Source organism: Capsicum annuum, chromosome 1 (assembly GCF_002878395.1).
Source record: "Capsicum annuum cultivar UCD-10X-F1 chromosome 1, UCD10Xv1.1, whole genome shotgun sequence".
NCBI classification, from domain to species: Eukaryota; Viridiplantae; Streptophyta; class Magnoliopsida; order Solanales; family Solanaceae; genus Capsicum; species Capsicum annuum.
In genome coordinates, this window is record NC_061111.1 from 8,763,070 (window position 1) to 8,788,401 (window position 25,332).

The window sequence follows — 25,332 nt, forward strand, 5'->3', positions numbered from 1 at the left end:
TCGTTTAGAAATTATTCATACAAAATTTAACAGCGACAACAAAAAACTAGATAGGAGCATCAGTAAATAATCTATGATGCATCACAAATTGAGCAATTGAAAAAAACGATTAGCAAAAACAAAATCTACTCAAAAAAAAAACCCGGTAATACCTGAAACAGCACTCAAGCACTAATTCGTAGAAGATAATTGAATTTCAAAGTGTTATCAAGAACAAGGTAATGTTGATAGTTGAACTTTACGAAATTTTTTTTGAACATCAACAAGTACAATTGAATTTGATTGTTCAATTACAGCGAATTTGAAGCTTCAACAAAAATTTGAACTGATTTTTTTTTTAAGGATCATGTGTTTAGCGATTGGAAAATTGAATTGAATTTTTTTTTTTTGAAGAAGAATCACGCATATTGCGAGTGGATAATACAATTTTTTTTTTTTGAATTTGAATAGTGTTGTTGGAAGGTAACGGAAAAAGGGTGATTAGTGAGCTTTTAATGGGATTGTAATCTTTAATTGTTAATTTATGAAATTATTACCATATTTAGATCAGATAATTAATGCAGTAAAAAGAATTGTATTTGTATTTTTATAGCAATACTTTACCAAAATACATATCAAAAGTTGCTATAATATGCAATTATGAAAGTGTTGCTATGAATCTCATAATTAAAGGGTTAAGTATGCTATTTGTGAATTTTGCCCAAATCATATTCAGTTTCTTTGTCATGTGTAAATCATGATGGTTGCATAACATAATAAAATATCATACTATAAATTTGATTAATGACTTTGAATATGATAAAACACTTCACTGGTTTCTTCATTATTTGAGTTTCACTAATGAAGATATCCGGAGTACATAAACGGAGGGAATAAAAAAGGAAAAATGGGAAAGATGAAATTATTACAATAAAAAATAAATAAAAGAATGCCACAAAACAAATACATGGTGGAAAATCAAAAATTAAGAAATATCAATAAATGATATATCTCGGTACATTATAATTATCGGTGGAATTAATTAAGTATAAGTAGATTGTATATTAGCAGAATCCATTTGCCAAATCTTGAGTGTGGCAGTAATGCTAATATCAGTGGCATTGTTAAATAAATAGAGCTTAGCATCTTCATATATTGCCTTTGTTGGATATACCCTTGATGTTATAGCTGTCCTTCCACCTTGTGCAAAACTTTCTACTATTGAATGATCCACCTGTTAATTAGTTTCACAAAATTATTAATTACTATAAACATAAACATAAATATTTAATTTGGGACAAGCAATTAAGAAAATGATCAATGAAAAGGAAAATTAATTTTACCAGTGTTCTTAGAGTAAGTTTCTCTCCTTGGAGAACTGGAACAGTGCTGCCATACATTAATCTATGAACATCTGATGCTTCAGATGACCTATAAATATAGCAGGAAGTAAACATTAGGACCACCATTATTTACTTATTTGACTATAATTTGTCCGTTTCAATTTATATGACATAATTCGACTTCATATAATTTAAGAGTTATTTTTTTTTTGTTTGGAAATTTGTAACTTTAAATGTCTTAACATTTGTGTAGTTATAATATAGTGCTTTGTAATCTCAAAGACGATATTTGCACAACTTTAAAAGTAAGGACAAAATCCAAATGGTGGCATAAAAAGGGAATATTTGCGGAAGCCATATCATAATATTTGTACAATTGTAAAAGTGAAGTTCAAGTTAAACCATTTCCCTGGATTAGTGTTTTTTTTTTTTTTTTTTTTTGAAATAAGCATAATTCAATACCCCGAATTATGGTCAAAGTTGCTACGACACATTCCAACTTCACAGAGGTCTTATTACCTCTTGAACTCAATTTTAGCGTATTTTTGTCACCCTTTTGTGCTGACGTGACATCTTTTTATTACATAAAAATGAGGTCCACGTTAAAGGTGTCACGTAACCTAAAAAAGTGTTATGCCAGCAAGAAAGGTTTAAAAAAATACGCTAAAATTTAATTCAGGAGATAATAGGATCCCCGTGAAGTTAGAGTATGTCGTAGCAAATTTGATCATAGTTCAGGGGTACTAAATGCTTCACTCTTTTTTTTTTTTTTTTTTTTTTTTTTTAAGGAACGGACTAAGAAGAAAATAGTGTTACAAAATCTTTTAATGATGATGCAAGAGGATAGAAAATTAATACCTGGTGAGATCATTGCAGAAAAAAGTGTTGAAATTGCCTTTAGCATCCTTAGCAATGTAGAAATAGATTGGTGTTTGTTCTGATAAGCCATTATCTGTTAGAACCAATAAACCAAATGGTCCAAATGCACCACGTTCAGCAGACCCACCACTGTTTATACAATCATATGTTCCATTACTACCATCTATTCTCTCCAACACCTTTTGGTTTACTTCAAATTCAGCCATTATGTCCAACTGCAATAATAATCATAATGATATATGACATGATATTGTCAGTCTAGACTGACTGTAAGTGTATATAAGTTAAATTCAATTGACGAAATGAACCAACCTGAGCGGCGGAACCAACTTCTAGTGGGACAATTGACCCTGGATTAACCTTAACCTTATCAAATTCGACTCTGTTTGATCTCAAAGTTTCTACCTCTGACACTGGCCATGTAATTATGTTGCTTCCAGTCTTCTTATCAAACTTTATAGTCCTTGGAATTGGCTGTTTTTCGAAAGAAAAATAAACATCACACGTTACCAAATGTTACATTAATCAGTAAAACAACAATTGTTACTATGATACGACATGATGGTTTAGTAAATGACTACTTTTCAAAAATCTTATGAACGATGATAACCTAAAAACGAACATTTACGTAATTTAGCTAATGAAATTGTACCTGAAGTGAGGCCCAACCCTTGCAAATATCAGCAGCTTCACTATCAGTTTCTTTGATCCAAGCCCAAAGGACTCTTCTCTTTTTCTCTTGGTCATAAAATGTTTTTGATGCATAAAAATTACCATAATCATATCTTAGTCCAATGCCAACATCAATAGTTGGGTTATCTGGAACCCATTTTCCATTCAATGCATCATACGTACCAAGGGCATAATAGTCATTTCGATCATCGTCGAGGCTGGACTTCAATACATGTTTAACTGCAGGCCCATTTTCTGAAGTGTCCAGCCCATTTTCAGCAACTTTCGATACCGGGTAAAAGTCCACACACTCCCACATACCCGTACCCGGTACACCATGTAACACACCTTCTAATAATTCAAAATTCTTAAAATCAACTGTGTCATAGACCAATGAGATTCCGGTTTTATTAACTTTTGAGCCAATAGTAATCCGCCATTTGCCCTCCGGCGTGGTCCACGCGGTCGTGGGGTCACGGAAGTCCTTCTTGGCAATACCGGGTGGTGGGACCAGGACCGGGTTGCCCTCATACTTGACCCATTTTCTTAAGAGATGATCTGATGGGTCGGCTGGGTACGCCAGGTTTTGGACCTGGACCGATTCGTTGGTTGACCCGGTGTATAACATGATGAGACTACCATCTGGTAAAAAGGTAGCGGATCCGGTCCATGCACCGTTAATGTCGTACCATTGATCACCTACCATGGCCACTGGCAGATGCTGCCAGTGGATTAGGTCGCGTGAGACTGCATGGCCCCACACAATGTTTCCCCATACAGCTGCCTCTGGATTGTATTGATAGAACAAATGGTACCATCCTTTGTAGTATAATGGACCTAAAAAAAAATTGGAGTTAAAACAACATAACTAAGTATTTCGTTTCAAATATTTGAAATATTATTTGGAGATTATAGTCAAGTATTTATCATATTTTATTCGGTCCATCATTTCAACTTTAAATTTAAAATAGAGAATTTTATATTTGGCATCCCATGGAATTGTAACTTTTTATAAATGTTCCAAATCAACTGGTAAAACTTCATTAATGGAAAGTCTTTACATTTTTTGTGGACTTATAATTTTAAATTGTAACAATAATTAACCTAGGTCATATATAATTACATAAGTTATCCACCCTTGATTGAAAAAAATTACTATAAATTCGTGAATCAAAACAAAGCTAGGTTGTTAAATGGACAGACAGACATGATGGATGTTTGTGTTTGGTCCTAGAAAATTCACATGCAACTGTCTAAAGACAACTGTCTACACCATGTTGACAAAAAAACTATCTAATTAAAAATTGTTCTTGTACTATATATGTTCTAAATTAGGTCAGGGTTTTGAGAATAATTCTCAATATATCAAAACATAAATGATGGTAGAAAAATATGGACTTACCATTCGGATCTGAGAAACAAAATCAAGCAATTTCCGTAATCCCCAGCCAAGGAATCCAACATGCCAAATAAGAACAAGTTATCAATATTTACCTCAAAAATAATAATAATAATAACAAGAAAATAAATAAGAGCAATTTTATATTACAATTAAAGGTCCTTAAGTATCCATTTACTCCAAAAGATGTAATCTGTAATTAATGGTTTGTTTTATATCAATATCAAGAATTCTTACATTACGAACTTAGTACAATGTCATGTCAATTCATTAAAAAATAAGACGCAAAACTTAAAATTCATGAACGTGTAATAGAATGTGGATGATCAACATGAACAATTAAATCAAAGTGATTTCTACTTCATACAAGCATTAAATTTCCGATCTCATTTCAATTAACAAGGGTTCATGGAAATAACAAATTCAAAGATTCACGTTCATTCATCATTTACAAATGATAATTCATAAATAAAATCATTCTTGATGTATGAAAAAATTTTAAAATGTTAGTACTAACCATTCATCCAATTCTTCTTAGGTTGAAAGTGGAAGGACGTTCTTTGCCAAATCAACATATTTTTGGTCCACGGAAATGGCCGTGCACCCAAAAAATGTCCATGTGACTTGGCAGAGACGCCTTCCGCCACACCACGCTCCACCATCCTCATGGTGGTCAATGGCATTAGATTAGAGCCGAGTATGTTACACACCGTATCTTGTGATGGATCCGATCCTGGATTTACATCATCAATATCTTCATAACTACCGTATTTTACCGCTACGAAAAATAATATAAACACCACAAACGTTGTTAATATCATAAACGTAACTCTTTTCGATCTCCCGTATGTTGATGCCGGAGAATTATGGGAGGCGGTCTCCGCCTCCGGTAATTGTGTGTATGCAACGCCATTATTTGTTTCCTCTGAATTAGAGAGTGCCATAAGAAAGTTCTTTTTTTTTTTTAATTTGCATGGACAATCTACTTTTTAAGGCCTTTTATAGCACTACAAAATACTACTAGTATTCTTATTTTCCTTTTTTTTTTTTTAGTTTACTTCGGAAAAACTGATGGTGGGAAACAAGATCTGTTTTTTTTAATTTTATTTTACTGTCTTTTTTGTGAAAATTGAAACGAGAAACAACAACAAATAAATAATATTTTTTAAATTTTTTTACAAATTTGGTTTATGGGAAGAAATGAAGAATATAATCTTGGGATTTGCTAATTTACATTTTTACTACTTAAAAAAAGGAGTGGACGCTACTTGGTTAAAATGTTGACAAGGTAATTTAGGAAATAAAATTAAATGAAGATTTCTTTAATACATGAGGTTTGTTTAAAGATTAAAAGTGGAAATTATTTACTTTAATATATTCATCTATTTTTAAGAAAAAATAATTGTTGAAATTTCAAACAGCCGTCATAATAGAGATTTATTGACTGGTTTTAATTTAGGAAATTTCAACGTTCAAATAATGCTAATTATCGATTTTCCGTAATTATCTTAGTTTTCCCTAGGAAATATCAAAGACCCTTTTTTTGTAGTAATAATAGGAATAAGAAAAACGTGTTTTTTTTCTAGCAATTAGCCCAAACTTTTTGAAAACAATATATGTTAATTGATTTGGTCGTAGAAGAATATTTAGTTTTGGAAGAGGACCAAAGTTTAAAATTGGTTGGAGTTCATGAATTAAAACCAAAATTGAGCTGATCGAGTCCCAACAGAGCTTTGTAGACGAGGATAATTTAATTCAATATTCAATTATTTTTGCATAATGAGCAACGAATTGTTAGAGTTTGTGTATATTGATAAACTAAATTCGAGAGATATTAAATTAGAAATACAATTTAGAGGAGAAATTGTATCACTTTTCGGCTTGAGAAATCTTTTGGATGAAATGATAAAAGAAAACTAACTTTTTTGATTTAATATAAATAATATCACTTTATCACCTATTTTTAGTAGTTCAGTGACCATCTAAGCAATGAAATCTTTATTAACTTTTAATTAACGAGGTAAAATGGACATACTATTATTTCAAGATTCAAACTGTCATATATCAAGGTGATAGAGGAGCCTTAAGTCACTAATAAAGTTATTGTTTGATCAGGAGGTTATGTATTAAGTCGTGAAAATAGCCTCCTATAAAAATTCAACATAAGGTTGCATACAATTGAGAGTAGTGTTCAGTTCTTTCTCGAACTCCGCATATAACAACAAAAGCTTTAATGCACCAAATTCCTATTACTAGTTAATTTAAAAACCCATTGGCAATTCATTATCTTTTTCAATCATTTTCTTACATTGGAATCAAGCATATCTCCACATTGTGAAACAATTTATTTTAAAAAGGATCCAATTGTATCTTCTCCTAATGGAATTTGGCCTAGTGTACATGAAATACATCCTGTAACAACACAAACATATCAGAAAAAGGCATGTGCTTGTCCACATGCAATGAGTTGCAACAGGATTTCCAGTTCCATATAATGCTGTTTTGTTTGATGGGCCATATCTTAAAATCAATCATACTTGTGTGTGTTTAGTATGTAAGAGAGAAGGAAGAAAAACATGAAAATTTCATTACACTAGATACATTGAATTGATTAATTATACTAATGTGAGATACATTGAATTGATTAATTATAATAATGTGATTGACCATGCTTCCACATGAAATCAAATTTGGAATTACTATGAATTGATTAATTATAATAATGTCATTGTCCATGCTTCCACATGAAATTAAATTTGGATTTACTTACCAAATGCACATGGTGACAATGATATTTTTCACATCTTTCACATGCATTAACTGTTGGATCCATATCGATTTGGTGTCTGGTTCTTTTGATCGATTCCAGTGGATCATAATCATTTTAGTTTCTTTCTTTAGTCGTTGATATATTTGTCTCGATACATCTTTTCGATTTTAAAAATGTTCATTTCATTTGATCTTCTTGTTATTATGGCAAATCCATATGGACTTCTAATAATATGAAATGAATAATGATCATAGTTTGGAATCTTTATCATTATGGACATTGATCCATATGATATCAATCATTAAGGAAACAACTGTAGATGGATCATGGGAATTGCAGCTTGTGTTTGTGGTAACAATTTCACTCTGCACTTTTGGGTGTTGCCTGTTGGATTTAAATTTCACTGTGGTCTTCCTCCAGGTTCACCCTTCTAAAGAAAAAAAAAGTTAGAAAATACCTCAAGCTAATTTACCTGAAAAGAATTTTTTTACAGTGTTAAAAATTGTAATGTGGAAAACACCAATTGTTGGTGTTATTTATCTTATTAGTCGAAATGTCACGCCTTCTCCACATTTCGCCTTCGCCATTTAACAATAGCTTCGAAACTCACCAGTCATCCTCCGACCGCCCTCCTTTCCACCTTTAAGTAGTGGTGTTGATGTGTCTCGTTGCAATCATTCTGAAAAATGACAGGAGATGACCCATTATACGAAAAATGATGTCAAAATCACAATTTATAATCGCAATCATAAAAAGAGACGCTGATTTAGAAAGAGGGGGTGAAATTCCCTTTATGAAGGAGAATCACCGCAACATGCTCACTGCCAACAAAAACATACTCTATTTACTAGTTTAAATCGATTCACTAAGCTAGTGAAAAGCCTTATTACGCAATTCCATCCGTGTGTAATACATCCAACTCATGTACAACAAATGTCGATTCATCCACACTAATCACACTTCCATTCCTTGTAGAGGAAGGCTAACTCACTAATTACACTTCCATTCCATTCCTTGTAGAGGAAGGCTAACTGTCGTTAAGCTTTAGTCCCTCCGCCGTCTATAGACGGCGGCTTGGCTTCGCTATCACTCATGACATGGTATAGAGCCACGCAGCCGTCGATTTTACCAGTCTGATTGTTTTTTTAATATATACTTTTCTATTGATAACAGGTAACACAAGAGCAATACCAAAATCAGAGTCATAGTTGCTAAAGAGAGAAACGTCAAGAAGGGGTCAAACAATATAGGAAGGAAACAAGAAAAGGAATCCCAAAAGCTAAATGAGATTTAAAAAATTCATTTTATTACATAAGGGAATCATTGAAGATGCCGGAAGTAGGACAGTGAGAATTAAACCCGGCGCATATTGTGTATATGAGACTCTCACACAAGTCTTGATGCTAGGTGGGTTTAAGAACCTCGAGTCCACTGTTCAAACTAAGAAAAGCTGACACATATCTTTTCACGAAACCACAAACATCCTGCTGATGCATGTCGCCATTTTCATACATTCGGTGGTGGCCATATCTTGCCAAACAATTCTTCAACCCGCTTAGCCTGATTAATATAGCCATCCATTCCAATAGTGAGGAGCTCCACCGATGCAGGACCCATAGCTGAAGAGAAGCTATACTGATCCCACTTTTGAAGCTGAAATAGAATAGCATCAGTTACTGTGAAGATCATCATATCATTGTATTCAAACTAAATTTTACTGAGGATTTAGAGTTTCTTAAGAAGTTGCAGAGAAGCAGATACAACTTCAAATAAAACAATGTTAAAGGGGGCCAGCCCGGTGCACAACCCATCCTGCATTAATAAGTAGAGTCCGTGAAGGGCCGCACCCCAAGGGGTGTGATGTAGACAACCTAACCTAATGCAAGCATTAGTGGCTGCTTCCACAGCTCGAGACCTATAAGCCACACTTTATTTTTACTTCAAGGCTCCCCTTCAAAACAATGTTAAGAGTCAAAATATTTTATGAAAACATTCCTCCTCCTCGGCCGTACTTTTTTTTAAAAGCTATAGAGTATGAAAGTCGTGTTTGATAACTTCTCCTTCCTTCTTGGACTTCTATAAATACGTGTATAAGTATTTCACTATCTTGTTTCATTACTTGAGAACTTTAAGAAAAAAAATATCTATTTTGATATACAAATATATGCATTCAGTTGTCCAGACAGAAAGCCGGTCAGGCCCCACTACTCGGTGTCTCACATCCAACTTCTTCTTTCTCTTCTTCCTCCTCTACTTCTCACCTATCTTGATTCAAGTTGTCCTACAAAAATCAAATATCACTTTCCATGAAAGAAAGCCTTGGAGTAACTAGTAAAGTAGTTGTCATGTAAGCCGAAAGTTACGGGTTCAAGCCGTGGAAACAGCCCCTTTCAGAAATGTAAGGTGAGGTTGCATATAATAGACCCTTGTAGTTTGGCCCTTCTCGGACCCCGCGCACAACGGGAGCTTTAGTGCATCGAGCTGCTCTTCATAGGATGAGACCAACACATTGTATTTGATTGAGTGAAAGAGACGTACTTCTTCTGTTTTAATTTGTGTATCTTTCTTTCTATTTAGTAAGCATTCAATTCTAGTATTCCCATTTTACCCTTGATGACACTCTCTTATAAGAACATGTCATGTTTAAACCACAAGATTCAAATTTGGCAAGACACCTTCAATTTAGACTATAAGATTTCAAAGTCTTTATATTCTTGAATTCCGTGCTCAACCAAACAAAACACATAAAAAGACAAAATGAAACAGATGGAGTAATTACTAAATTTCACAGGCAGCAAAGACCACTCTGCAGCTTATTTCTAAAAAGTCTCACACTGGTTGGAGAATGGATTGATGGTTTGCTTATATGGACTTGGGCAATCCTCCCCTCATGAGCTAGCTTTTGGGGTTGAGTTAGAACAGGTGTCATATCTTTACATATCTTTACATGGTATCAGAGCCAGGTCCATCCCCCTTTAGGCTCTCCGGTCCACACGCCAGTTGAACCTGGGCGTGAAGGGGGTATTGAAGTAGGTGAAAGTTCCACATTGGTTGCCTAGGCGTGAAGGGGGTGTTGAAGTGGCTGAAAGTTCTACATTGGTGGGGGAATGGACAGGGGTTTGCTTCTATGGACTTGGACAATCCTTCCCACATGAGCTAGCTTTTTGAGTTGAGTTGGCTCAGGTGTCATAACCTCAACAAGTTTCATTGCATGAGTTTGTATCAGATCCATTTGTTTCCCATCAAATAATGTTCATTCGCCCATAATTCCCTTTCGTCAATTGGAAACAGGCTCATGAGAATGAAAGATATGAGATGGATTTGAGACCAAACCTCGTCTTGAGTGAAAGTGAATGCAGCAGCTGATTGTGGGGATAACCTTCTTGTAAATGAGTACTTCTCATCTGGTAAGGTCACGGATTCTTTAAGAGATTGCAATACCTTCAGTGGGGTGATAATGTAATCCACCCTGAAGTTGTTAACAAAGTTATAAGCACCACATATGGACCACATCAGGTGCAACAAAACATTTACATGTTCGAAGTACAGTCAAAATTACCCCAAAAGGTTGAAGACATCCTGCTTGTTCCGTACTGCTGCAGCCATCAGCTTTGTTTTGTGCCCATACTTGTGGATGTAGTTATAAGCTTTTGTCACCTGAAAAAGTGCAAAGAACACTCAGTACTTCAGTGATTTGTACTTCAGTGATTTGGCTGCAAGATGTCCGGGGAAAAGCCATTCAAGGAAAGGCTCATAATATCTCAGTTCCAGGATTGTTGTTCAAAGACAGCAGAAAAGTATTTTCAATGATAATTTGGCACAATAACATCAAAAATACAATCGACCAATACAAAACAAAATCCAAGGAGGCATTAAGATATCCCTGAGGAGCAAAGGACAGATACATCTTGCAATTAGATAACTAGTCCAGGTTGGAAGTAGCTTACATATTTCTGGAGCTTGAGTTATACATGTCCATAATTTGTGATGGTCACAAGCTCCTAGGTTTTATCTATAAATATGCTATTCTCAAAACATCTAGATTCAAAAACTACTCAAATTTAGTGTAAGTGTCAAAACCCCCTGAAATACTTACAGTCGAGAGGAATAATCAAATGCATTTGGAAGGAGAATAAGACGAAGGAGGTGGTAAAACTGACCAATGCTAAGCCGGGGTCTTCTCCTCGTCTAAGAGCACTTTCAACTTCAGAGTCACCAGTGTGATTGCGAGACCAATCCTGAAAATAGTGATAAATGAGATGCCAAGAGAATTAAAGAATCCAAAAAACATAATTTATTATAAGACAAAAGAATTTACCCTCAGGCGACCAACAAAAATCTGAATGACAGAAGCACCAGCTTGAGCAGCAGCAGCAGCCTGACAAAAGCTGAGAAGTCGAGACAAAAGTTTCTAATAGATTTAGATTAGAAAAGCAAATTCCAAGCATTCGCCTACATGATTTATTGCATGTGGACTTTGAATGGAGGAGAAAAATTTATGTCTATATTACAATAAAAAAATAAGGGAGCAGTATATTCAAATAACATAGTTGATAAAGCTAGAACCAATTTTAATTTTTCTCATGTAACCTCAAGATCACGGCAAAATATATGTTTCGTGAACCAGAAACAAAGTGCAAAACAATAAATTTTAAAGAGTTTATCTAAAAATCAAAAGCTAAATAACTGGAAGATATAGAGCACACATGAGAATTATCTCATTTAACAGTTCCATAGGATGAATAACCAACACAAACTATCATCAATAATGAATTAAATGACATGCTAACAAAGGAGTATGCACGCGTATGTAAGTGTGTGTGTATATATATATATGTAGATTTTCATTGTCCATAAAGAACAATGTTTGGTCTAATTGGATAGACATGGCATGAAAGGAAGAGATGGCAGGGGAAGTAGGTGCTGAAAAATTAGAGGTATGCATAGAATATGAGCATGAGCTCTTGTCAATCTGTTTGTGAAAGTTTATACCTGTAAACAAAAGTCAAATGTGTCTGTATACCCTCGGCTTCCAATATCCTTGATGCCTCAATTCCCTAAAAGAAAGATAAAACACTGACAAATGAGAAGGATAACCCTTCAGAAGAATCAGAACTCACTAACTTTCAGACACAGTTTGATTCAACATGAGTTGTTCAACAGGGGACAGAAACAATTATAATTGTCTTATGGAACTCACTTGCCAAGTTGCAGGAATTTTGAATAGCAGTCGCTCTGGAGGAACTTCAATTTCGGTATAGGTTTTCAAGAGGTCATGCACCTGCAAAGTTGAAGTTGAAACCGCTCAAACACAGGACATGCCACAAGAAAGATGAAGAATGTGATATGGTGGTAACAGGATGCGATTTTAAAAGGGCAACCCGATGCACTAAAGCTCCCGCTATGCGCAGGATCCGGGAAAGGGCCTCCCCACAAGTGTGCATTGTACGCAGCCTTACCTTGCATTTCTGCCAGAGGCTGTTACCCGTGACCTCCATGGTAACAGGATGTGATTTTACATTTCAAAAATATGAAATGACATTTTTATAGCATGCTAACCATTTAGACGCAGAAAAATTCCCCACAAACGACCAGGTATATGCAGCGATTGGATGATTTTGATCTCTTGGTTTTAAAGATTAAAGCTGAATAAGAGTGACTCTATTTCTAATTGTCTAAAAATTGGGTTGATTTTTCTTGGAAAGGATGCTTTTTCACAACACTCTTCAATATCTTTCCGGAGAAAAGAAAGAACTTCAGAAGGCGTGTTGTCACTTGAGAAAAATTATTGAAAAGATCAACTTTATATAGGACCCATTTATATCAAACACAACAAAACTTTAGCAACTATCTTAATAACTGTCCTCAGGATAAAAGGAAACTTAAAATCAATAGTTTGGTACATTTACTGGATAAAATAAACATCAACATAAAAATAAGACGACACAGGTACTGTGACAGATAGAAAATTATACTGGGATTTTTAGTATATTTAACTACATCCCACTAACAAGGGAAGTTCTAAGCTAAGGAAAGGAAAAAATAGAATCATATTTCTCAAATAACAACCAAATTGCAGGTCATCTAGCAGTTAAAAGACTGAATCAAATTTTCATGTTCACCATTTATGTAACGGATATTCCAAGCACTCATATACCAGTAAAAAGTAGAATAAAAATCCTACCACCGCGACATATACAGATTTAACCTTAATATTCTAATAAAGATGATCGGTTTCAGTTTAAAAAACCTGACTCGATTAACTTTTCGCATACCGTTGGACGTTGATTGTCTTTACTGGAAATTAAAAAGACCGGAAATACACTATGTTGCATGGGGTAGAGTGTTGTCCAGTCAAGAACTCACACGTTCAGAAGTTGAAAGTAGCGGAAATGAGGATCTAAGATGAATGTGTGAGCATACTAGGAGATTTGAGATTAGGAATGAAGATATACGGGGCAAGGTAGGAGTCCCACTAATATACCAAGTTATTAGCGTGCCAACAAAAATCAGAACTTGATGGGTTCAACCGTTATGTTCTTCATACATACTAAATTCTGGACTGTTGAAATTATGTGATATTTAAAATTTGTTGAAATTTTGTGGGGTTTTCACATATATATCATTGTTTTACATAGGAAATATTAGGTTCCTTTGAACCCATTGCACATAGGTTCCATAGGCCGGTCCTAATGAATACTGAATTACTGATACTAATTTTCACACTACTACCTTTCGCACAATGCCATGTGTGTCATATGCGAGCCGAGCATCCACTTCAGTAGAAACTCGACCAGGCACAAGCTTTGCTAAATCTCCACCAACGTGCGCTAAAGCCTATTATCACAACAACCAATAGTTAAAATGATCATTGACTAGAAAGAAACTATAGTACACTTAGCTAACATAATAAAGGACCAACCTTGTTGCAGAAACAAGACATTCGAAGATCAGATTTCTCCAATCCATAACACTCAGAATCTGATAAAGCTCTGTCTACAGCACTCTATATCCAATATATGCACATCGGTCAGCATAACATCTAATCAATTAGCATGAATTTGGATCATACTCTTAATATTTACATGAACCAGCGCCAAGTTCTTCTTTAGATAATAAAAGAGGCATACATCCACATGGTATAAAAAAATTTCACTGTCTTTTCATGATGTTTACCTTGCTTGATTAAAAAAGAGTGAAGGGTCAAAAACACACTAAAGTATCTCCGTTTTAGGAGTTCCATAACTGGCCAATCAGTTGTCCAAGTTTTCCTATCTAAACTATCACCAACTATTTATCAAAAACACACCTCAACTATCAGTTGTTCCCTTTTAGAGTTCCGTACCTGGCCAACCATGTGTCCAACTATCGTTGATATTTCAAGTAGGAAACTTGCACATTTGATAGTTCATATATGAAACTCGAAAAAACTAATACTTTAGGTGTGCTTTTGACAATTAACTCATTAAAAATGAAGGTGTATACCTAAACAGTTCAGATAGGAAACTCGTGCACTAGATAGTTCATGCATGAACCTCGAAAAAAACGAGAACTTAAGGTGTGTTTTTGACCATTAACTCACTTAAAAAACAAATTGTACTATTTACTATTTCTACTATTTACTACACCTAATAATTACCTTAAATTTGGTATCAGGAAGGCCACATATACCTAAGAGCAGAGAAGAGCTTACAGTAGCAGCAGTTGGAGGAAATCTACAAATCCGAAACAAATAAACACATCAAACGAAAATCGTTCAAAGAAACTAACACGAAGTAAATCAAAACACAAATACTACTAACTTCTCGAAATCATCGAAAACGACTGTATCCGGAACGATCCCACTATGACTCGTTACAGCATCCAATTCAGTACTCAAACCTAAAATCATCACCAAAAATTTCACTTATTTCACATCCAATCAACACAATTCTACTGAAAAAAATTCACTGATTTCAAGTCAATTCTACTGAAAAATTTACTGCTTTCACATCCAATCAACACAATTTCTACTAAAAAAAAATTCACTCATTTCAAGTTCAATCAACATAATTCTACTGAAAAAATCAGCACATAATCAAAAAAGTTATACAGTACCGGTATCGAGAGATGAAGAGAAGCCAGTGGAAGCTCGGATTAGAGGAAACGAACGGCGAGGCTTGAAAATCAAATTCGGCTTGGAGAAATGAACTGCATTTCTCAGCTTTCTCCCCTGTTCGGATTAGATACACAAATCACAACGAATAATAAGTTAATTTTTATTTTTTTTTAAAGTATAGTTTTTTATTTGCAATTATTAGCTACCGCATAACGCGCTGAAGAGAGATGTACCTGAAGAGATGAGGAAGAAGAGAGAGAGGAGTATAGCGGAGACTGCAAAGAAGATGACATTTTCGATTCAGACAGTGTGTGAGTAATGATTGAAATGAATTGGAAATCTCAATATATAATTTGGAATGGTGGATGTACAACTGTTCATGCATAGAGTATAGTTCCAGAATTTAGTTTTATGAAGTGGCCAATTGAATAATAATGAACATATTATAATAAAACTAGAATTGAAAAATGTTATGTTAGTTTTAGGTTGTTACTTGAATTTCATCTCACAAGGTTTTGATTTCACATTTTTTAATTCCTTTCCTATTTTCCATTCTCCCAACTTGTTTTTTAAAAAAAATCTGATTTGATTTGGTGGTTAAAATTACGAAATGTAACTATAAATTATCATAGAATATTTAGTTATGAAATATGTTATAAATCAATAAGATAAATTAATCTAATTGATCCATAAAATATAGGAATAGCTTATAATTTTTGACAAAAACTTTTGAATAACAAACTCTCGACATTTACGGTACCCACCCCAAGGATGTACATTTTCTTTTTGTTCCAATTCTGATCGTAATCAATTTTTGTGGTCCTCTTGGAAAAAAATTAGGAAAAATAACATAAAACATACACTTTTACTTATCATATTTACGTAAATTCTCATCCTTATAAAATATTATTACAAGAATTTCAATTGATTATGTATCAATGAATTGGATGTATCAGTAGCTAAGCTAATTATGAATCTCAACAGACCCAAATTCAGGATTTCAGTAATTATCAAAATTTGTTGGGAAAAAAATCAACCAAGCAATAAAGACATTGGAGTAGGAATAGGAACATATTGAGAATACCGAAAAGCAATAAATATGTATCAGCTAAGACTATACAAAGTAGATCAATTGTTATTAACAGGCGTAGATCGATATCGACAAAGCAACCCAAACACATAATTATGCTTAGGATTCGATTGGATAAATAGCGATTTACGAGAGCAAAATTGGCTTAAAGTAGAAAGCACTTTGAATTCTTACAGAAAACCAGTGTTGATGAGAAATACATATTTGTAAGAATAATGGGCCTATTGAAACTTATTCTAGTAATTACTAGTACTAACATAAAAGACAAGGGTCCTCCTTTGAAGACCTTCCACCATTTCCAAAATAGGGATAAAAACTAAAGAATAAAAAAACCAAAGCAAGGAAAAAATGGAACTTTGCAAAATTTTAACCTTCCAACAAAACATTAAAACTAAGATTGAGAGCTTTATTTGTGCATATAATAAAAGCTAGTACCCATTTTCTATAAACCACCACCCTAACACACGTATTTATTCCCTTTAGCTTCTCTCCCCTGTATCTTCTTCAACTTCCCTCGTCTTCGCAAGAGATTCCAAGAACTTTTTGACCTGCATTATAGTCGAATTTCATGACTTTAGATTACGATCAACACGGAGAAAGACTTTGTTTAACGTCAAAAAATCTCTCGCAGACCTGTGAAGTATCCTTGAGAGAGAAGCAGGCTTTACTCTCTTTTGGGATAGCTGAAACAAGAATTCCATAACCATTGTATTTCCCCCTCAGTACCTGAAATTAAAATATGGTCAGCAAATTATGATATCAAAGAGAAGAACAGTTTTTTCTTAATCATACTCACCTTGAATGCGTCTTCATCTGTTCTATCATCTCCAATATATATCGGCAGCACATCTTTGTGGTAGCTAAAACCTGCATCGTTCAACATGAATCTGGTAAGCAAGTGCACGAATCTGCTTCTCCTTTGTCCAGTCGATTTCAACATGAAAATATGAAGGAGCTACATATGTACCTAGTGAATCCAGAAGAAACTCAACCGCTTTTCCTTTGTCCCAGTCGATTTCAGGACGGACCTCTAAAACCTATTCAACAAAGAAAAGCATAGGGTATAGCATCAGTTAAATCATCATTACCATAATGTTCCATTGAAATGGAGATGAAAGACTCCAAGTTACCTTCCGTCCATGAGTTAGCCGTAGCCGAGGGTAGCCTTTCAAGACATCGACGACATATTCTCCAACGACAGACCAATTCTGTAGTCAAAACAACGATCACTAAATGCTTGTTCTGTCTTTAACATAGGCAACCTCAGTCGACAGCAAATAAAGCTGGCACTTACCTTCTGATCTACATTACGGTAATGCACACAGGTACAAAACTTATGGTTCTCGACTTTTGCACCCTTAATGTCTTTAGTTTTCTCGACAAGGGTTCTAAAAACCTGCAAAGTAATCAAGCAAGTTAAGTAAACGCCTGTAAATAGTTTTTTTTTCTTTCAAGCCGAGACAAACAGTCATCTGCTGGTTTGAAATGCTTTTAGAGGTAAATTGTAAATCACCTCATCAATCATTGATAAAAATTTACGAGCAGGCTGGAACAGATTGACTTCCTTGCCCTGCTCAAAAGAAGGCCAACAGAAATAGTTATAAGAAATTGACCAAGATAACAATGTAACAAAGGAATGAATGAAAGGAAAGAATCTGTTAAAGCAGCTGAAGTAATACCTGCTGGTCAGTAGCTTTGATACAATTTGCATCATTAGTAGCCAACGTATTTTCGACTGGCAGCATGATGTCCATACCGTGGCTACCAGCATAATAGAGTTCAGGGAGACCTACCAGCTCATATACCTGAAACAACAAAAATCAGAAATCACTTCTGCAAATGAAGAGAGATTTGAAATGTACATATATCGACAATTGATAACAACCGGAATTACTAATTAAGCTAAAAGTTACCTTATCACGGCTTCTCCCACTGATGATAGCTGTTGGGAAATACTTTGCAACATTACTGACAGCAGAACGCATCTGCAGAATATATTATTTTTATGTGAACATCTCTAGATAAGCATCTTACTTGCATATGAAAGATCGATTTACCTCATTGGACATAAAAGCACGGTCAGGGTCATCAACAATAGGAGAGAGAGTCCCATCATAATCTAAGAAAATCACTATCTGTTTATTCCTTGCTTGCCTCATAATTTGCTGAAAGCAGTTGAGAGCTGATGGATACTTGATCTGGAAAAAGAAAGTAACAAGCTTGGTGAAAACGGAAATAAATAGACCGGTGCGCATTTGGTAAAAGTCTTAACATACCATCCAAGAAAGGTAAGCCACATCAGCATCATCTGAAGAAACATCAATGTTTACTTCCTTCAGGATCTTCTTCCTAGGAGGTGAAGAAGACCGCATTGCCTCAAGCCAACTATTGGATCGACCATCATCAAGCTTTAGTGGCTTCTTTCTAGGAATTGATAGCACACTAGTGGAGAATGGAGGTCCAGATTGTGAATAAGGAAATAAACTAGAGTGGATTCCCAATCTGGACTCGTTCAATGGTGAAGGATCAGTAAGAACTGGAGAAGCGTTTGTCGAATTCAAGTCCATTGCGACAAATATGGATTTGGCAGATTTTGACTATGTGATTGACAGCTAAGCACTAGACACTTTATAGTAGTGGATGATTAGGAGTAACGAATGTTTTAACCAACTCTTTTGTCAATGAAAAACCACCTCTTCAAAGTTTTCTTATCACTGCTGCTGGGAATGGATTCCATTAAGTACGGGCTTCCTGCAATCTGGAAAAGTCGGAAACGTTAGGCGATGTGATTCTGAAATTAATTGTGCGATATAAGACAGACAGAAATTTATTGTGCAGTACCTCATCTCCTGAACCACACTGCATTTACACTACGAAACAGAACATTTTGGCTCGCAATTTAATTGAGTCTAACGTGCCTTCCTACCTGGAAAAACAAGTTAGCTATGTGTCAAAACAACATTATATGACCTCTTCTACAAAAGTTTACCATCACATAAAAAACAAAGAAAATTAAAAACATATCATGCTAACAGGCGAAGAATAGACTTGAATCCTTACTACATGCATTTTCATTTGAAGAAAACAGAAGACTCACCGAGATGATACCTTATTCTACTATAGTATAAAGATCCATGGACAATAGCTGTTGAACACTAAGATTAATAGTTTTTTGCAGTAAAGGGTGCGACCTAAATCAACCAGGACTCATCTTTCAAGTACCTCTCCAAGTATATTGATCTCGATGATGCTTTGCAAAAAATCAGTGAATACAGTTGTGAGTAGAAAGGTGTCCATTTGGCTAGACGGTTATATGGTGATAAGTCGGTGTGACGGTGTGGGTGAACAGTTACCTTCATCTCATGAAGTGTACACGTATAGTTGAGAAAGTACACGTGTAGTTGAACATGTAAACGCGAAGTTAAAAATGTACACGTATAGTTGAAAATGTACACGTGTAGTTGAAAATTTTCAAAATTAGTCTCTTTAATTAGTACTATTAAGATCGCATAGCGGATAAAGCAGTAATCTGTATCTATTAACTTTAAAATCTCACATCCACCGCCACGTTGGTTATTTAATACTACCCCATTTCAATTTGTTTGTCTGTTTTCTTTTAAATTTGACAACTAAAAAAAAACCTTTGAATCTTATGATCTTAAACTAAAGATATGTAGAATTTACTAAAAATGTCATTTAATCTTATGGTTTTAAACATATCATGTTGCCAAAAAAGGAAAAAGACATGTTCTTTGAAACGGACTGAAAAGAAAGTAGGAGAAACAAACTGAAACGGAGGAACGGTATAAAATCAAGAACCATATTTGCCTCTTGGTAGGATATGGGAGTACACATTAAAGAACCTACTTTTTCAGCCCAAGTTTGGTGAAGGTTAATATGGAAGTGGACCAAGTACAAAAACTTTTTAAGCTTACAGCTCACATGGACAACAAACAAAAATTTCCAACTTTACTATTGTACTCACCAAAAGGGACCAAATGAAAACCATCAAAGTTATTCACTCTTTTCCAACAACTAGAAGATGGATATCTTTTACTTTCCTGTCATTGTTCCATCAAAACCTTTTTGACTACTGATGAAAGGGGAAAGAAGAAAAAGGAAGTATCATAAAAATAAGCAACATACATAAAATGCATCAGAAAAATCAGATCTTTTCATACTGACTATATTTGGAACCCCACCAATAAACAATACTATGGGCTACTGGTTTAATTATGACAACATCACTATGGTTAAAGTTGTTTCTCATAGTATCAAGCAGCAACTCAGGCGTAGCTAAGTGGACTCAATCAAATTGAATCCTCTTCGCCACAAAATTGTACTGCGCCAATACAACGACAACCGTGCTTTAATTTGTTATATATAAGCTGTTAAATCGCCTTAACATAAAGGAGGACTCTAGTATTATAGTAATGTAGGTTCAAAATTTTGCTTAGGGTTATAGTTTCAAATCCCAATTGTGACATTCTAGTATTATTATTGAATCATCATCAACAACAACATACTCAGTGTATTCTCACGGAATGGGGTTTGGGAGGGTAAAGTGTACGCGGTCCATATCACTACCTCAGATGAAGTGGAGAGGTTGTTTCCGATAGACCTTGACTCAGAACTATATTATTATTGAATCCTCTTGTATAAATTCTTGGTTCCGCCAAGGACGGTAAATACTTCTAAGGGGGAACTGAGATAACAAGCTGATGAAATCAGTGAATAATCTATGGGCTACCACCGAACATGTGTTTTATGGTTGCCATCAAATCAGAAAAGAACAATCCCTTTTTTCAGCAACAGTACATTTCAAAAGTAATCAATGTCAAGCTAAAGGACTTGACATCTCAACTTACCCTACATGATTTTTACCTCTTCCAACTAAAAGCTCAGATCTGAAAGCCAACCCAAAAAAAATGAAAAAGGAAAAACATTACTATTGATTCAAGTAATGCCATTTTGTACTTGCAATGACATGACTTCCCAACCTACATGTCAAGACAACCTACTTCAACCCCACCATTAAAGTGTAAAAAGGAAACCTCTAATGCTAATGAGCTTATTAACTTGATTAAGCCAATTTTAAGGCACACATTTTAGCCAATTCTTGATCAAACTGGAAACTCCCATGACATTATATAAACTTAAAATCAGTTAACAACTTTAACCTCAACAACAACATACTCACTGTAACCTCCCAAGTGGGGACTGGGAAGGTTAGAGAGTATGAAGGACCCTACCTTACCTTGTAGAGATGGAGAAAATGTTTCTTACAGCAAGTTTAACCTTTGAGCCGGGGTCTATCGGAAACAGCCTCTCTATCTCACTTTTGAGGTAGCGGTATGGACTGCGTACACTTACCCTCCCCAGACCCCACCTGATGGGAATATACTGGGTATGTTGTTATTGTTGTACAGCAAGTTTAACCTCATAAAATAATGAAATTATAGAAAGGAGATGCAAAATAGCGGCCACAAATTTTCTTGCTTTGTCCCAATTTATGTAGTAACATTTTTCACTTTACAAGATTCAAAGTATGTGAACGTCCAACATTCAAACATAAGTATATTATTTAATCGTATTGACATGAGGAAAATTGCAACTTTCAGTGTTTTTTGTAGTACAACAACAACACACCCAGTGTATTCCCACATAGTGGGTCTGGGGAGGGTAGAGTGTACGCAGACCATACCCCTACCACGTAGAGAGGTTGTTTCCGATAGACCCCCAGCTTAGGACCAATAACAATATAGCAATCATAAAACATAAATGCGTATAGATTAGTACAATATGCAAAATTAACTAACACCGCTATCCACAGGATAATACTACAACCACAAGATAATACTAAAAACTATCTAATTTAGGTTTGAAAGTTAGTCAAATTGACTCTAAATAACCAAGCGAAGTGACATGTAAATTGGGACCAAGGGAATAATAGCAATTCTTAAGGACCATTCATAACTTGGACTGTCCGAGGTAATGGTATGGACTGCGTACACTTAATCCTCCCTAGACCCCGACCCCACTTTGTGGGAACATACTGGGTATGTTTTTGTTGTTGTTCATAACTTGGACTAAAGGACCTCAAAAAAGCCATAGATACTTGAAAAAGAAAATGTTATATAAGGCAACAAACAGTTTGTAAATTGAACAAGCACAAGCGAAGCCAGGTAGGGCCGAGGGGGTTCAGAACCCCTTCGCCGAAAAATTTACACTATTTACATATGATTAAAATGATCTTTTATGTATATATTGTAAATGTGGAACTCACTTTAGCTTCTTAGTTTATTTATTTATTGTATTTTTTCCTATTTTGAACTCCTTAATCAAAAATCCTAGTTCCGCCACTGAAATGAAACGGAGGCATGGATTAATTAATAACTACACATAATTAAGGAATCATCAGGTGACTTTAAAAAAAATGTTAGTATGCTTAATTAATGCTCAGTTCCATTTTTCGCAGGTAAACCACGAAAACTGATAATGACACATAATCAAATATTTCAACATCATAGAGCAACCGACAAAAAATAAAATAATTTAAAATTACACGACAAAAACTAAATTAAGTACTCCACCTCCACAATTTGGTGCTGTCAAATCCATTATTATTAACCCATAAAGCAAACAACTAAATTTATGACTGTACAGTTAACTCATTAAAAAAATACATTGTATACAATAACTCTGCAGAAAGCCAGAACTTAAAAACCTTTCATGACCATAAGAAAATTTACACAAAAATAGTCAAAATACCAAACTTTTTTTTTTCCTTTTCAAGAAAACCCACAACATAAAAGGGCTAAAGTTTGCACCTTTTGCATGCTTAACTATAGAAAACATCCATAAAATCAAACTGGGTACCCATAAAAAGTACCAAAAATGCATTTCGGTACACTAAAACTGCCGCTATTTGTAGAGTTTAGGGAAGGGCCGGACCACAACAGATAAAATTCAAACAACATTGCATGATGAAAGAAGAAAAAAAATTGTAATCTTGAATCAAGAAAATAACCACCACCCCACCAAAAACACACACAAATACAAGCTAAAAGTGTCATAAAATACCTGTTAATTTTATATCATGTCCCTTTAACCAATCTTGAAAATACAACTATCAAATGCCTAAAGAATTGTATACCATAAAAACAAATTTCAATTCACATCAGATTGGAGAAAAGGTTATTAAATGAAAGAAGAAAATGGAGGATAAAAAGGGAAGAAGATTTTTACCTTTGGAAAATAAAACGGCAGCAGTGGGTTGAAGAGAAAATTATTAAAAGAGAAAAACCCTAAGAAAATGTAATGGAAAAATATATGGAGAGAGAAAAGAAATGAAGAGAAAAAGAGGGAAATAGAGGTGGAGAAACCAAAGTATATATAGAGTTTTTTTGATTTTGATAGACCCAAAAAAAATATATAGACGTGCCAAACAAGGTAACCTTTTCCTTCGGTTGTTGAATCAGGAAACAAAAATTTTACATTATTAATTATTCCGATTAATTAAATAATTACACCATAATAACTCTCTCCACTTTTAAATAAGTGTTTATTTAATTTTTTTATTTCGCGTGATATGTTAGAAATGAAGTGAGTAGACACTAAAGTAGCCGTTTGGCCATAGAAATTTTTCCCTTTTTTTCAGAAAATTATTTTACTTTAGTGAAAAAAGTAAAAACACGGCGTTTGACCATGAATTTTCCAACTCCAATTCTGGAAAATGATTTGAAAAGGTGAAAAAGTTTTACTTATTTTCACTCATACTTCTATCACAAAATTTCAAAAACAACTTTAATTTATATTCATGATCAAACACAACTCCAACTTCATCTTCAACTCCAACTCTAACTAAGACAAAAAAAGTGATTTTCATGGTCAAACGGGGCCTGACACTCCCGGCATTCCAAGAGACTCAAATCCCCGGCCCTACTTTTCTCTACATGATTATGTGATTTGATGAATTAATCCCTTTAAAGTTATAAATGATTTGATTTTGTTGCACTTTAACGTCTAGATACAATGAATTTAGTTGTTCGTTGAACAGGTTAAATTGTGGAAGGTTTGGTACAGTATTTTTTATAGTATGAAGTAAGATTACTAATTCTTGTTGAGTTTTATCGTCGAGAGACACAAATATAGCTATTCGTTAGAGAAGTTGAGTGATGTAGTGAGATATTAAGTCTTAATTGAGTTTTATTGTGGAGAGATACAAATATAGTTACTAGGTTGAGTTATGTAGTAAGATATTAAGTCTTATTTTGCTTTTATCGTCAAGAGATACAAATACAACTCTTGATTATCAGGTTGAGACGTTGAGTCATGTTGAAAGATATTAAGTCTTATTTGACTTTTATTGTCGAAATTAAGTCATGTAGTAATTAGATTATTAATTCATGTTTGTCTTTTATCATCGACAGATACAAATAAAGAGATTCGTTAGAGAATTAAGTTGAGTCATGTAGTAAGATTTTAGTCCTTGTGTGGCTTTTATTGTCAAAAAATAATTTTTATTTGACTTTTATCATCGAGAGATACAAGACTTGAGTACAATTAATCATTTGATAAGTATAGTCATATATCAAAAGATTATTCATTCTTGGTTGTTTTTTATCGTCGAGAGATACAAATGTAGTTCTTCATCAAAGTAGTTGAATCGTGCAGTAAAACAATTAATTATTCTTTGACTTTTATCGTTGAGAGATATCAATACAGTTGCTCGTTAAAGGGGTTGAGTCGTGTAGTAAAATTATTCATTCTTATTTGATTATTGAGAGATACAAATGCAGTTGCTTGTTAGATCATTGAGTTATCTAGTAAGATTAATTATTCTTGTTTGTTTTTTATCGTCGAAAGAGACAAATATAATTGTTCATTAAAGTGGTTGAATCATAAGGTAAAACTATTAATTCTTTGGACTTTTAGCGTTGAGTGATACTTACACAATTGTTCGTTAGAGGGATTGAATCGTGTAGTAAGATTATAAGTTTTGTTTGATTTTTATTGTCGAGAGATACAAATGAAGTTCGTTAGAGGGTTGAGTCAATTCTTATTTGACATTATCATCTCGAGATAAGGCAATTGTTCATT

General features: G+C 34.4%; 3 protein-coding genes across 7 annotated transcripts; all 3 read right to left on the bottom strand.

The window, feature by feature from the left end:
* Positions 1 to 796: 796 nt before the first annotated feature.
* LOC107867323 (acid beta-fructofuranosidase 2, vacuolar) lies at positions 797 to 5,254 on the bottom strand. Its single transcript, XM_016713500.2, has 7 exons — positions 4,790 to 5,254; positions 4,276 to 4,284; positions 2,854 to 3,710; positions 2,514 to 2,675; positions 2,181 to 2,416; positions 1,323 to 1,410; positions 797 to 1,213 (listed from the first exon to the last, which is right to left on the bottom strand). Exons 1-7 carry the CDS (start codon positions 5,214 to 5,216, stop codon positions 1,022 to 1,024), a joined length of 1,971 nt encoding a protein of 656 aa, XP_016568986.1. The 5' UTR covers positions 5,217 to 5,254; the 3' UTR covers positions 797 to 1,021.
* A 3,055-nt stretch (positions 5,255 to 8,309) lies between these two features.
* Positions 8,310 to 15,558, bottom strand: LOC107867333 (transaldolase). 2 transcript variants are annotated; one of them, XM_016713511.2, is made up of 13 exons: positions 15,374 to 15,558; positions 15,140 to 15,254; positions 14,845 to 14,923; positions 14,682 to 14,757; positions 13,965 to 14,048; positions 13,775 to 13,879; positions 12,243 to 12,323; positions 12,035 to 12,099; positions 11,361 to 11,430; positions 11,203 to 11,280; positions 10,602 to 10,699; positions 10,376 to 10,511; positions 8,310 to 8,695 (listed from the first exon to the last, which is right to left on the bottom strand). In XM_016713511.2, the coding sequence occupies exons 1-13, from the start codon at positions 15,431 to 15,433 to the stop codon at positions 8,549 to 8,551; spliced, it is 1,194 nt and encodes a 397-aa protein (XP_016568997.1). In that variant the 5' UTR covers positions 15,434 to 15,558; the 3' UTR covers positions 8,310 to 8,548. The 2 variants fall into 2 exon arrangements, with proteins under 2 accessions (XP_016568997.1, XP_016569003.1); XM_016713517.2 differs by lacking the exon at positions 8,310 to 8,695 and adding an exon at positions 9,088 to 9,323 and having other exon boundaries at positions 15,374 to 15,548.
* An 812-nt stretch (positions 15,559 to 16,370) lies between these two features.
* Positions 16,371 to 23,632, bottom strand: LOC107867347 (probable trehalose-phosphate phosphatase F). Of its 4 annotated transcripts, XM_016713553.2 has the most exons (14): positions 23,479 to 23,622; positions 23,314 to 23,370; positions 19,072 to 19,156; positions 18,507 to 18,988; positions 18,288 to 18,428; positions 18,144 to 18,215; positions 17,910 to 18,035; positions 17,744 to 17,800; positions 17,525 to 17,626; positions 17,361 to 17,438; positions 17,198 to 17,267; positions 17,027 to 17,097; positions 16,864 to 16,956; positions 16,371 to 16,778 (listed from the first exon to the last, which is right to left on the bottom strand). In XM_016713553.2, the coding sequence occupies exons 4-14, from the start codon at positions 18,795 to 18,797 to the stop codon at positions 16,710 to 16,712; spliced, it is 1,170 nt and encodes a 389-aa protein (XP_016569039.1). In that variant the 5' UTR covers positions 18,798 to 18,988; positions 19,072 to 19,156; positions 23,314 to 23,370; positions 23,479 to 23,622; the 3' UTR covers positions 16,371 to 16,709. The 4 variants fall into 4 exon arrangements, with proteins under 4 accessions (XP_016569039.1, XP_016569030.1, XP_016569022.1 ...); XM_016713544.2 differs by lacking the exon at positions 23,314 to 23,370 and having other exon boundaries at positions 23,479 to 23,632; XM_016713536.2 differs by lacking the exons at positions 23,314 to 23,370; positions 23,479 to 23,622 and adding an exon at positions 19,339 to 19,700.
* Positions 23,633 to 25,332: the final 1,700 nt, after the last annotated feature.